Here is a 13,905-nt window from a genome sequence, read left to right on the forward strand (position 1 = left end):
AGGAAGTTAAAAACATTTGAAAGTATTCTAAATGGGTTACTTAGCTTATCACAAATTAAACATACCACAAACCCCCTTTGTGTCAGCTACAGAATAGCAAGCTACTCATTATCTGTTAAACTCTTTGCTCTTTACAAAACTTAAGTTTCATAACTGACAAGCATAAAAAAAATGTTTATAACAGGATAGCTTTATCCTGCTTCTAGGATAATCAGCAAGTCCTGTGCAAAAAAGCAAACTTCAATGCAACTTATTTTTGTTAATTCATGGCCTGCAGTACATCGCCTGCAGAGCAGCACTGTAATATTATTTTTCACAGGAGTTTAATTACAAAATATTTAAAGACGACTATCTGGTGCAGCTCTAAAACACTTCTTTTGAGTTGATGGATCTGTGCCAACCAGCATCTAGGTTCCTCCTAGATTGTTGGGCTCCTGCCTCCGTCTCTCCATAGTGCTGCTACTGAACTGTTAAACCATGGCATGGGTTACACAACCCACCCTTTGAGCTCCTCTTCCAGCTTCCTCTCACTCCTTTCTTCGAGCACTTTGTGCTTTATTCATTCATCAACATCAACTGCTCCATTTAAACCTATTGTAACAGAGATGCTTAATAATATTGCCCCTTCCAACAGCGGTTTAGAGACAAAGGCAGCTAAAAATGGAAATCTCCCTGACAGGATGCAGGAGTGGGTTACTGCACCCAGGACAACCCTGAGTTTTTGGAAGAAGCACATTTCCATTAAAAGAAATCCTATTTAGACCAGATCTCTAACTACACTGAGTCCTGTAGAAACAAATATATTGAAAAATAAATAAATAAATCACAATTAAATTGTCAATCTTTATGTGAGATTGTGTTGTAGTGAATTCTGCCAAACAACAAACTTCATAGGAAATGTTTGCAAAAAAAAAAAATAGTACAGAAAAGCAACAATAAGCCAATAAAGTATAATAAATAAATGTTATGTTCCAAAAACAATTGCAAATGCAGTTTTTATCCATTTAGCTCACATTAAACTTGAGAGGTAAAGTCTAACAGTAGCTCTACTGAGTATGAACCATATATGGTATTTAATGACTATACATACAGTGGAAAAAGTAAATTCCTTTAGCTCCTGTAGCGTGCATATTTAAGACATGCACTTCTCCATGTTCACTAGTATCCGTGTTAACAGCCTTATAATTTAATATAATCACAAAAGTCAACGTTAGAATCATATTCTTGAACATTTATTTGATGAACTGATTAGACACAATCTAAATGACTATCCCTGATAACACCAAACTAGTGAGACTAGTCAGGGCTGTCCGCCAATGCTTGCGTCCAAATTACAGCTGCAGTTTCTCCTCGAGTCCTCCTTGAGGCTGCTAAATACGAGGAAGACTTTTAAAGAAAATAACGTTTAGAGTTCATTAATTCATTGAAATAAAGGAGGAATGTTAACTGCACAAACAAGATGTCAATGAAAACATGTTTGGAAGTGTATTAGTATGAACAAGCATCCGGTGATTGCCACTTATGCCTGTGTTTCAGTCAGGTGACCACTTACGATGGGCTTTATGTCACCTGTGTGCCGTAAGCCTTAAGGGGACAATGCTTAAACATCTCAATGAAATGCTTTAATGAAGGGACTTTAATGCCTTTACTCCACTTATGCTGCATAGCTGACAAGAGGAGTATCTGTTTAAAATAAATATGACTCCGTTCAAGTAGCTGTAGGTGCACAATTTCCACTTCACAATGTGTGAACTTACACATTCCATGGAAAACACAGAACCCTGCAACATATCAGGTGCTTTTCTGCCTACAGTGATGTGTTGATACAAGTCTTAATTTAAAGCACAAATCTTAAAATACAAGATTTTTTTTTCTCCTGGAAAAAAGCCCATAAAAATATCTGAAATGTACAAATTCTGGCGTTTTTGCCCCGTAATTTAGGTCCTCACCAGTAATGAAAACCTCCAACTCAGTCACAGGTTTCAGATTTAAAAGAAACTAGATTTTATCTACAGTAATCCTCTTCTACATTTCAAGGAAAATCCAGTCATTAACTTAAACACAGTGTGATACAAACAAACAAATAAAGTGTTGAAAATTAAAGTCACAACTATCAAAACAAAGACCAGAACTTATTGAGAGATGATCACATATATTCCCCCCCTTTCAAAAGATTACCACCAAGGAAGACTTTCTGCGTGCTCACTGTCTTCTCATTTCTACAGCAAGCAAGCTAATCCAACAGGGAGCTGTGGACCCCGTAACTGCGATGCAGCTTAACTTGCCAGGCTGAGGCAGTGACAGAGGAAGCCAAATGGAGAACTGTTGACATCAGGGCGAAGTTTTCCCAGTCCAGCTGCTTCAGTACTGGGACACCACTGCTGACTACTCACTTAGTCAGAGATACCCAGTTGCATCAATGAGCCAGTCCACTTTCATGAAAGCTCTTCAGGAGCGGCTGCGGTCTTCCTGCGTGCCTACCAGCATTTTACTGTACAGCTTCTGCTGCTCTTCTTTGAAGGTATCTTTTACCTTTGCTCGCTTCAGTCCTCCATCCCTACAAAAGAGTTCATGCATGGTTATTGTGGACATTTATGAAGATCTCACACACTGATGTTCTAATAAAAATGTAAAACCAATATATTGGACCACAGCTTGCAATTTATGATAATGCAGCAGACATTTCATCCAGGACTGGGCTGAACAGAGAATTACACTGTAATATGAAAGCCATTAGTCTTAATTAGTTGAGGAATTTATGCACAGCTTTTTATCGTGTGATGAGACCCTCCAATCTGCTTGTAAAAGATTAAGCTCCAATCCAAATTCCCCTCACTGTTCTCCGTATGCAGCTGGACATATTTCTAAGTTTCCAAATTTAATTACAAGATTTTGTTTTTGGTATTTTTCTATAATACAAACAGACCTTATATGATTTGCAAAAGATTCTGCTGGAATTCACATTTTGCACAGCATCGATTTTCCAGAAATGGTGTTGTAAAGCAGTAAACATTGTAAAAAAATATCATTAGATTTCAAACACAACAAAAGTTTGAGGCCTCTCATGTTTTATAATGATAATAATTATAATAATATCCAGTAGGAAGACTCAGACTAGAGCACCATTTATTCTGTTCATCACTACAGTAGCTTATAGAGCTAAAAGTAAAATGTTTTCTTCACTAACTTTATAAAAACGTCAACATTAAAATAAATACTGAAAATCGCTGCTTACAGAGTAAAACCATTGACACAACTGCAGAATTTAACATTAATATGTACAGGCCACTAGAAACTTTAACAATGCAGTACCAACAAGCAGGAAAAGCACAACTGGTATTAAATTTTTACTGACCGAGTTCTGCTGAGAGATCCAATAAACTGCAGTCAGAGAGTAATTACAATCCATGCAATGGCCTGAATTCAGTTCAGTCATTAATGTTACTGATTACACTAGTACTCGTCTTGCAGTGAATGAGTGTAAACAATGTCTTACCACAAGAGGTCAACCAGTCCACCTTGTCTGGCTATCGCTGCTTTTACACGATTGGCAAACTGGACAGCGTCCTCTCCCTCCTGTCAGAGATGACTTAAATGAATACAGAGCTGGCAAACAAGTAGTCACAACAAATAAATAACAAAGGATGTTATCAACTATAAAATCTCTGGCTAAAGCCCCTCAACACAGCTTGCCCAGGTTTGAATCCCAGCCTAGGGCCCTTTGCTAAATGCCATCCCACTTCCCCCACTTCTCTGACCCCTTTCCACTCAAGCTCAAATAAAGGTCACTAGTGGTGAAAAAAAATCTTTAAATCTGTTAATGTTGGAGTCTGACCTCTCTAGACATGGGAGGAAGGTACCACACACTGCAAACGATGGCCCAGCTGCTCATCATACGCAAAAGGTAGTTGACCATTCCAAACTTGCTGCTATTCCAGAAGGCATCTCCAAATCGAGGATCATACTGTGAGGAGCACATTAGAAAGATCAGTACAAGTGTACAGGCTACAGACAAAAAATAATGACGCTGACAGATAAAATGACACCTTGCAGGAAATAAAAAAAGTAATAAGAAATAAACAGAAGCAGAGATCATACCTTAATGGCCACAGGGTAGACTGTGGCACCAATCTCAAAACTGCCCTTCTTAAACATCATTACTGATGTGTTGTTTATGCAGGTACCTGGCAAATTGAGATAAAGATAAAATAGGACTTAAAGGTCTTTAAAAGAAAGCTAGTGAAACGATACAATTCTTCAATACAAGAAGCTCACCTTCTGGAAAAATGAGAATGGGCAGTTTAGATTTATCTTCTACGTGGTCACTTAATCTGTAATTAAAAAAAGATGTAGGTTAATGATAAAAAATATTTCTAAAAGTTTAAAACACAGCTTTTACATTTATATAATTAAGAAATCAAGTCAAATCCACTGACAGTCAAATAAAAAAAAAATATTTTTAACATGCTGAGTTAAAAACGGCAACTAACTCAAGAACAGTCACAGAAAAACAGGTTGTAATACCACCTTTTGGCCACTAGATGTCTGTCTTTCACTTCTGAGCGTTCAAACCAAATATGAGGGCAAGCCTTGACCATGGATCGCTGAATGACACCCATCAAGCCACCATGAATTTGGCCAACCTAACAACACAAACACAAGCAAATAGCAACGCATCTATTTCTCGTAGAAATGTCACTTCAACAAGCAGCTGCAATCAGAACAGAGAACAGTGTCAACATGTTTTTTTACAGCATGTTGCAATAGAGTAGTATAGTTACCATGGCATAGCAGCCATCACTGGCAAGGATGATGACGTCAATCGGTGAGGTGTGGTTAGCAACGCAGATACCTCCATTCTTGGGTTTATTCTCACTAAGGTGGTAAAAAGAAAAACTATTATTCAATGCAGGATCCATAATTAGAAACTGCAACAAAGAGCGTGACAGTGTCAAATTACAGTCAATGACTAATTTGGTTTGACTAAATCAGTGGGTAATCATGCTTATTAAACTGAGTGTACATAGTGGTCTGACCCTGAGCATGCAGGACCGAGTCCACGTTCCAAGGATAGAGTTACAATCTTAAATAGAGTTAGCAACATTTCCTATATCACGTGAATATTTTTAGCACTATACTGGGGAAGAACATGCTCCACACGTTATTCCCCACTGGGCTAAATAGCCAGCCATCCTAACCAGGAAGTGCTCAATGAATGCTTACATACTGGTTTAAATTTCTGAGACATCGCATTGTGCCCATTACTTACTCTTACCCCTTTAAACTATAAACTCATTTAGTTATGGCTTTAAAATCCAAACAGTAAATGCACTTGCTAATATAAACCTGCTTATAATTTAGCTGGCACAATATATGAGTGCATTAATGGTCATACTTCCTTCTTAAATACCATGTACAATCTCATAAACATATACCCCCTACAGGCTGTGGTTCCTTTACTCAGCTACTACAGTTTATGAACAAATACACAAAGCATCAACTTCCTCTTTTACATCCTGTTACATGGGCCGTTAGATAAAAACACTGCCGTGGTTCATGCCTTTCCAAAAAAGGTCATATGTAAAATGTTCCCCTCACTAACAAACAAGCTAAAAAAATACACCTGTACATGATCTATAAATAACAGCATACCAAGTGGTTCTCACAGTTTATCTTGATTTTGTGTATACGAATACTCAGTTTTGTGCTACTTATAAGCTAAAAATGACTGTTGCAACACAGATGCATTCAGACAGGTTTGAGCCTTGTCTCAGGAACCATTGCTTTCATGTTCACACTCTAGGGGGCTCCGATTTCAAGCACTAACACAGATTGTTGTTCTCTGAGCATGCCTCATCGGTTGTTATGTAATCTGACAGAAACCCTTCTCCTGTCAGGGCATGAGGTCTGCTGTGGCTCATTTCTGAGATAAGAACATTATTTGGATTTAATGTTCTGCTCACTCCAAACTTAATCTTAATTAAAAGTTAAGAACTGTAATGTTCCATCTCTTGAAATGTTTGCTTTGCACAATAACGTAAAAACAATAGTTTGCTAATACTTGCATTTATGCAATTTTCTCCATATTCCGTTTTTTGTTAAATGTATTAAATTTACACATTTAGCAGAGGCTACATGTGTATCCAATGAATATTTCTTTATCCAATGCAACTTACAAGTGTCAAACAACATTAGACCTAAAAATAGGAAGCTAATACTTTCTGTGTCTGCACACACTCTCTGCAGAGGTTCACATAATTAAATACAAGCTAGCGAAAAGGAAGTAGAAGAAACCTTTACATAGGGGCAAGAAACCACTGCTCACATAAAATGTGTTTTTCCAGAACTTAAAGCATGTACTACACCAGAACCATGGCGGCATTTCAAGAAAATTTATGCCTGTATGTAATTACGTAAATACATAAATAAAAACCTGTTGTTCTTATTTTAATAAAGGTGACTTGTCTAGACTTATAGTAAATTAATATGCTAGCATTTTAATTCAAATTTTCATTAAGAACTTAATGGTTATCAAGGTAAATTATACAAAAGAAACTGTTCAATTGGCCAACTTGCTGAGAAACTACATAAAACTAATAAGACAAAAGCAGAAGGCTGTAATGCAGCACATAAACCTATAAACATTTATTTAAAAAAACCAGCAAAATTGTGTCAAAACAGTCAGTGGAAATAACAAGACGCTTAAAACTGTAACCAACTGAGCAAAGTAAGTAAAAATACCTGTGAAATTATGTGGTTTTGTCCAGGTAAAACAGAAATTTACATTTGAAAACAATGGTCAATGGAATATTTATTAACTTCCATTATGTCTTTTAAGTGCTTCACTATTCATTTGTATGCATCTGACTTAGAAAGATGAAATCACTCCTGCATCTTTTCAGAGTCAACTGCTTCACAACAGACATCAGTCACATAACTTGCAGGAATGTGGGAAGACAGTGAAGGTTCTTTACCTGTCATGGTAGGTTATAATGGCAGTCAGAGCTCTGACACATATTCTGTAGCACATCAAATGTACTTTCTCACTTAGGAAATTTTTCATTCTGTAAGAAAAAGGGTACAAAGTACAATAACATCAGCAAATCAGAGAGTATCATTTTGATAAATTTCAACAAAGATGTTGTGTTCTGTCTCACCTTCCATTTGGCAGCAGCCCAACGATAGAGGTGAGGAACACGAGGAGGCCTACACCAGTGAAGGCAAGGGTAACCCTGGAGAAGAGATGGCACTTTTGGTAGGCTAAATGACCCAGAAGCTTACAGTAAAACACTTATGTCAAGGTGCTGCTTCGGTACTGTGAAGCATCATTAAGAAGAACAACTATCCAGACCACACATACAAATTCAGTAATGTTACCCAGGTGATTGGGGATTTCATCTTTAAATGAGAGTTTTGTGCCCTCCTCTACTCCCCCGACATCACAGAGAATAAACCACCTACAGGATGGCATATCAGGCAATGCTTAAGATGGTCAACAGGTTCAACTAATCTGGATGAACCAGTCATCCAGGGAAGGTGCTGACTAAATTCAGAGAGGATTAGAAAAATAAAGGAGAGGAGATGGTTTCAGGCAGGTGGTAAGCAGAGCCAATATTTAACAGAAAAAGTGCTAAAGAGCATCTATAACTGGACAGGAGACTACAATGATGTCCATCTGTGCAGCAGTGGCCTGATTCATCTCCCCACTGGCAACTGGACATGAGCCAACCAGGCTTAGTAATGCGTCACTGTCCCAATGACTGTCTAAGATGAGCCTGATCTCTTTTACTTACAGTGGGTACACATTTAAGGCCTCTTGTACTAACAAGCACTGCTAATCTCCAAACGATATGAATAAATAAACACAGCTCTATGTAGGGGTATGAGCAAATGTGTGAATTAAAGAAAAAGCTTCCCTATAACCCTAAACCCAACTTTAATTTGAGTAATGTCCCTAAATCAAAGCCAGCTTCTATGTTTTTGCTGCTTTTTTTTTTTAATCTTCTTGTGTGTATACATTTCTTCCCTCAGTCAAACCAAATACTTGACAAGTGGACTGGAAACCAAATTTCCGGCTAATGTGTTCCAGTGTATGTGAACTTCTACATGTGATGAACCAGAGACTTGTAAAGCTCTGCAGCCAGTGCATGCCTCCAGTCTCTGTTTTTAACAACTTTTCAATCTACAAGGTCTCCTGGACTACCACACCGGACAAGTTCACACATTTTAAATCCCACATCAGTCCAACAAATTCATTTGTGCTTCATGGAGGGACATATTTGCTGCTTCAGTACGTTGTACATATATATTCTCATAGCAGCTTTAAAGTCCAAATGTGGTTGGATTACTACTAACAACAAAGTCTAGTTTTGTAATTAGGTTACACTATTGGCCATTTGTTTGGAACAGACGAATGTTTTCTTTTTTTTTTATCCTGACTCAGTCTGTTGGCTCTTTCCACAAACATTACTTTGATGTTAGGACGCTGTTCATGAAGCTTACCCCTCAACGCCAGCATTTATTTACAATGACATAAAAACTAAATAAATATAGGAAGAAATAAGAAACAAAAAATTAAATATTAAATAAATGATTATATAAATTCATCAACAGTAAAAAAAAAAACAGTAAATAAAAAATAAATAAAATGAATTAACTAGATAAAAAGAAATCAAACCAAATCAAAAGGCAAGAAGGAATTTTATCACAAATTTGCGACAATAAGCATTAAGGATGGCAAATGGTCTGTATTTACTGTACCTGGGATGATACCCAAAGCTCTTTACATGATGCATCGCATTCACACACACATTCACACACAGATGGCGGAAGCTGCCATGCAAGGCAGCTCAACCACGACCCATCAGGAGCAATTTGGGGTTTGGTGTCTTGCTCAGGGACATGAGCTCGACAGGCGGAGGATCGAACAGACAACCCTCAGGCTGCAAGACGGCCACTCTACCCACTGAGCCACGCTGCCCGTTAAGTTGTTAAACATTTGTGCAAGTTACCCATGTCACATCCACTAATGCTCCCCCCTTTTGCAGTTTTTTGAGCTGTGCACAGACACGTGCAGGGGGGCCCTCTGCGCTTTAATGCAGCAGATCCTGCAGTTAGACAATAAAAAATAAAATAAAATAAATACAATCTGATTTTTTCAAACCAAATACGATTTAAATTGATTTTTTCCTTTTCTTTCTTAAAACATTTTGAACTTATTAAAAACAACATTAAACTTAGTGCTTTTGCAAGCATGCATATATACATATGATTTAACCACATAAAACGGCTGAAAATCCGTGATGTGTAGTTTGTCTTTGAACTGTAGTTTGTGGGGTGAAGCGGTCTTCTGCTTCTGGTAGAGAGCAGCATTTTTCACTGCCATGAGTGATAGCTCACTGAACTGTTCAGACAGACTGAACGGTCCTGCAAGTTGATGGTTAAATCCTCAGGCTCCATTATTACCATTATATTACCTGAAATAAACAAGATATCAGCTCAACTGACTCAGCTGTTTCTCTCACTCTGCGGCAAGTCTACTGAAATAAATCGGTTGTTCTTCCGTCTTTGGTATAAACGTTCTTGAAATTAATTCTGCAATGTGTCATTACTTGCTTATTACTTTGCGGCTACAAGTAAACTTGTCTTGTCTTGTTAGTTCTACTGCAGTGCTGGGAATGGTGTTGGCAAAATTAAGCTTACAGTTAACTGCCCACATTAATTGGTTTCAATGACAAAAAAGATACTAGAAGTCAATTATTTCTGGATTGTTATATTTTGTGAATTAGTGTTTTCAGACGGCAGGGGAAGTCATGCATAAATAAAAAAAGAGGATGCATAAAGATGCTGTGATAATTGTTTTATAATTGCATTGCAGTCCTCTAAATTTTAATAGTATTTAATCTTGAGGTTCGTCTGCTTGCTAGCTTTATTTTTTATATATAGCCTTCTTTTGTATAGTCAAAAGAATTTTCCTATGTTTTCTTTTTGTTTCGATTTACATCCTTAACACACCACCAAGCTTTTAGAAAATGTATCTTTATATTAAACCAACTCTGAGTCTGAAGTGCACCTAATACCTGAGTGGCAGCAGGAAGCCATAACGGATCAGGAGGCCCAGCCCCCATAGGACGGTCAGCCTCAGGCTGATATAGTGGAAGTTGTAGTTGCTGCGGGTCAGCAGATTCCAGGACTCCAACTCCTCAGCAGAAAATCGCTTAGTCACCTCATCATCCATGATGCTCTCCACTCCTCGCCGAGCAAAATAGAAGATATCAGACATCTCAAACTCAGGGGCTGAGTCCAGGTCTTTGTTGCTGCCACTCCGCCGGATCTCCTTGATCTCCTCCTCCAAGGAGGTGGGCTCCTTGGCAATGATTGCTATAGCAATACAGACAAACAGGATGTTCTTAGCATTGGTAATGTTAACACACCTACTGAACACACAGTGCAACAACAGACAATGATAGCATATCTTACCATTTGAGTAAGGTTTGTACAGGAGGTGATTCTTTTCTTTGGCTCCTCTCTCTATTCTAAGTGTAGCCCACTAGAAAAACAGGTGGAAAATTTGCATAAATAAAGAGAAGAGAAAAAAAATACAAGACTAAGCCCTTATTTAACAGATTATATTATATAAAGCTGCTCATATTAATACACTTTTTAATTTTCAGACTGAAAGACAATGTCTAAAAAGTTTAAGTCAGCTCAGACACTGTGAAAGTGTTACGGTTTGAAGTTGCTTCACAGCCCCACAGGCATGGCTTTGATACAACTATAAACTCAGCAAACTGACAAGTGCTTGGAGAAAATGTAGGGTAATCTGAAGAGAACAAAACTGCAACTGAGATGAGCATGTCAAACATATCCTCTGATTCATCTTAAAGAGGAAAATACAGGACTTTGAGAGCACTTGTTACGTTGAGATATAAACAAACTGAAGGCTAAGAAGAGGACACTGCGTTCTTCTGGCTATAAAACAAGAAGGAAAGAGCAGGGAGTTGTCGACTGGGATACGCTGGATGAGATTTATTTAGCCAACAATCTCATGCTACGGTACCACAGCACGTGCAAACTTTAAAGTTAGCTTTTTAAAGACCAGTCAGATAGTAAAGAACCCGATGCTGCATGAAAGGTGCACGTTTGGACATGTACTCGATAACAGTAATGCTGTGCAGCAGTTTCTGCATGTGTCAGAAACAGAATTAGACGGGGTACTTGCAAAAATATTCTTAGAATGTTCAGTGCCTGCAGGTTGTGGTTGCATATCTCACTCTGGACAAAATCTCTCAGCTTACAAATAACTAAAAGCATGTTCTTTTTTTTTTTTTTATTTACTACTATCTGAAATTATTTTTAGATAAATAAAATTTAGCACACATCACAGAGGGAGCATTTGAGCTTTCTCTTAGTGCTCATAATTCAAACCAAATGCACACACAGCTCTAACCATAAGCCTTCCCCTTTAAATCTTGTCGTGACAAGCTGTATTACCGAGTCATCCTATAAAAATGCAGCTGCAGTTGACAGCAGTTATTCCTAGAGTGAGCAACGGGTATCCAGCTGCTCCTTCTAGTTAAAAAGGGAACAAAATAACAAGATTCACCAGGTCTTGTGTTGAACTGGTTCTGATAAAAGAGATTTCAGCAGTGCACTTAATCATGCAAAACACTGCTCACACTGTTCTACGTCTGTCCTTTGACCCTTTCCCTCAAAATCTCGTACCAGCAATTGGAACTGGGAAGCGAGAACATCTCAAATGTCCCACTGATTATTTTATTTCTGGCACAAGAGCTGCTCTCTGAGGCACAAGACAGAAACAGATGACTTGCTTCACTTTTGATGTTACACCAGAGCAGTGCAGCTGACACGTTTACACCATCAGTGGTGATAAGAACTCATTTCTTAAAAGTGATAACTCCCAACCAGTAAGCAACGCACCCATGTCACAGCCAACACTGAAAACGTCTGTAGCACAGTTTTCTGTAGTTACATAACAATGGAAGAATATCCTGTGGGCAGGATGTTAATCTGTATGAGCCAGTTAATACAACAGACACCGGTTGGATGCTAAAGACAAAGGCCAATGTCAGCACTGCCTCAAGTCTTGCGCATAAAAGAAGTGATTCTCTAAAACTAACTTTGCTGTTGTAGGATAATCAATGTGAAGTTTAATTATTGATCTTTTTTTTTTTTTAATATACTTGGCAGGTACAGTAAAATGAACATAGCTACGCTATTCTTTTTTGTAATTACAATGTACATTTCATCATCATTTATAATTGTTACAACACCTCAAACTGGGGCAAAAATCCAGCTTTATCATTTCTGTACAAACAGAAAACAATCAGCTATTTGGCAGCAAGCTCTTACCTCAAATATCTTCAACAATGTTTTCATATAAAGACGCCGGATGCCAAACGACACCCCAAAAATGGCAGGCACAATAATGAAGACCAGCAGCAGGGTGAACCACACGGTGAAGGAGATACCCAGCAGGATGCACACCAAGTTATCAAAAGGGTTGAAGAAAAGCTCCATGGTGATGTGAGGGGGCAATTTAAAATTTTATATTGTTATATTATACAGAGTTGAGCTGGTGTCAGAGGAGGTACAGGTTTCCACCTCCTGGCCCCAAGTGGCCCTTATCTTTTGTCACAAAGGAACCTTCATCAAGATGACTAGAGAATGGAGCTTCTTCTTACACTGAATGAAGAATCAATATAAGTGCAAGCGACCATCTTGACTTTGCCCTTTGGGGCATCCTCCTTGAATTCCATTAGTTTCACTGTGAATTAGGGGGAAAAATTCCAGAAATAGGCAGGTTTTTGAAGGAGTTGCACTGAAAAAACGGACTGTCCCTGCAGCAGATGTCCTTTGTTATTTGAGAGATGAGTCCCGCTGATGACAGATGTAAACAACAACTGGAAACAGCAGGTGGTCTCCTTGTCTGGTGGTGATCTGGGGGTTTTGCAGTTCAGTGTCAAAGACCTGCAAAAATGTATAAACAGGCGGTCAAGACCATCTGAATTACAACGTTATGAACCATTCCCCATGAGCGATTACATGTAATTAAATAATGCCAGACAGAAAACGTGTCCTTATGTCAGCATCTCCTGAGCACGTTTTAAACACCGGTGTTAACATTTACTAGTAGCCCCTGATTATACTGAAAAGACACCGGTGCCAGTAATCTTTGAGAATGTCAACACTCGGGTATGTCTTTAACTGTGACTGACTAGATAATATAAATGTTACTGTTATTAGCTGCGGTGCAAAGATAACGTTAGCTGGAGGCCCTCCATCCTTATACCCTATGATGATGCAGTAGGACGGATAACGGAAGCCTCCATCCCGAATAAAATCAGTCTCGCCAACAGTTAACAGATACCCACGGCTTTGTAAAATTAAGCAGCCTTTCAAGCCAAGAAACACAGTTAAAATGTATTAAGATATAAGTTACAGTTATGCGTTGGAAATGAAGAGTGCTGAACCCATGCGCGCAAATTAAAGCTTATGCTGAAGTTAGCTTTTAGCCTCCGCGCTAACAGTTATGCTAAAATCTATCGCCTGGCGTGCCGCTCCTCATGCTGCTAACGTTAGCCTGCTCTCATCCGACAGTGCAGGCTGACATGCTGAGCCAACCTTTTAGAGGATTTTGTGCGAGAACTAAATGGCTTGCGGAGTGTTATCCAAACTATAAAATGCGTGATGTGTGAGATGGAGACATTAGACCAACCTTCTGTCACTGTTAATCCAAAGTCGATACAGTAGGACTTCACCCGTCCATCACTTTGTCTTTGTCTCCCGGACTGTAGCCAAACTCCTCCCGCCGGACAACACGAGCTCACCACCGGCAGCTTAAGGCAACAGCCTACGTATTTGTGAAGTCCAGCCCCGGCCAAA

General features: G+C 38.6%; 1 protein-coding gene across 1 annotated transcript; it reads right to left on the reverse strand.

Moving 5' to 3' along the window:
- Positions 1-832: 832 nt before the first annotated feature.
- LOC121649420 (glycerol-3-phosphate acyltransferase 4) lies at positions 833-13,875 on the reverse strand. The gene is made up of 13 exons (XM_042000242.1): positions 13,739-13,875; positions 12,373-12,990; positions 10,480-10,549; positions 10,080-10,380; positions 7,158-7,232; positions 6,975-7,064; positions 4,782-4,875; positions 4,528-4,643; positions 4,276-4,331; positions 4,099-4,184; positions 3,836-3,964; positions 3,497-3,576; positions 833-2,557 (listed from the first exon to the last, which is right to left on the reverse strand). The coding sequence occupies exons 2-13, from the start codon at positions 12,538-12,540 to the stop codon at positions 2,449-2,451; spliced, it is 1,374 nt and encodes a 457-aa protein (XP_041856176.1). The 5' UTR covers positions 12,541-12,990; positions 13,739-13,875; the 3' UTR covers positions 833-2,448.
- Between the last annotated feature and the right edge of the window lie 30 nt (positions 13,876-13,905).

This window comes from Melanotaenia boesemani, chromosome 11 (assembly GCF_017639745.1).
Source record: "Melanotaenia boesemani isolate fMelBoe1 chromosome 11, fMelBoe1.pri, whole genome shotgun sequence".
Lineage (NCBI taxonomy): Eukaryota > Metazoa > Chordata > Actinopteri > Atheriniformes > Melanotaeniidae > Melanotaenia > Melanotaenia boesemani.

Coding starts and splice junctions, on each gene's coding strand:
- LOC121649420 (XM_042000242.1), bottom strand. CDS start 12,540: ATGGAGCTTTTCTTCAACCCTTTTGATAACTTGGTGTGCATCCTGCTG. Junction 4,644..4,781: donor GTGATGGCTGCTATGCCATG/GTAACTATACTA, acceptor TTGTGTTGTTAG/GTTGGCCAAATTCATGGTGG. Junction 4,332..4,527: donor AGACATCTAGTGGCCAAAAG/GTGGTATTACAA, acceptor TTTTAATTACAG/ATTAAGTGACCACGTAGAAG.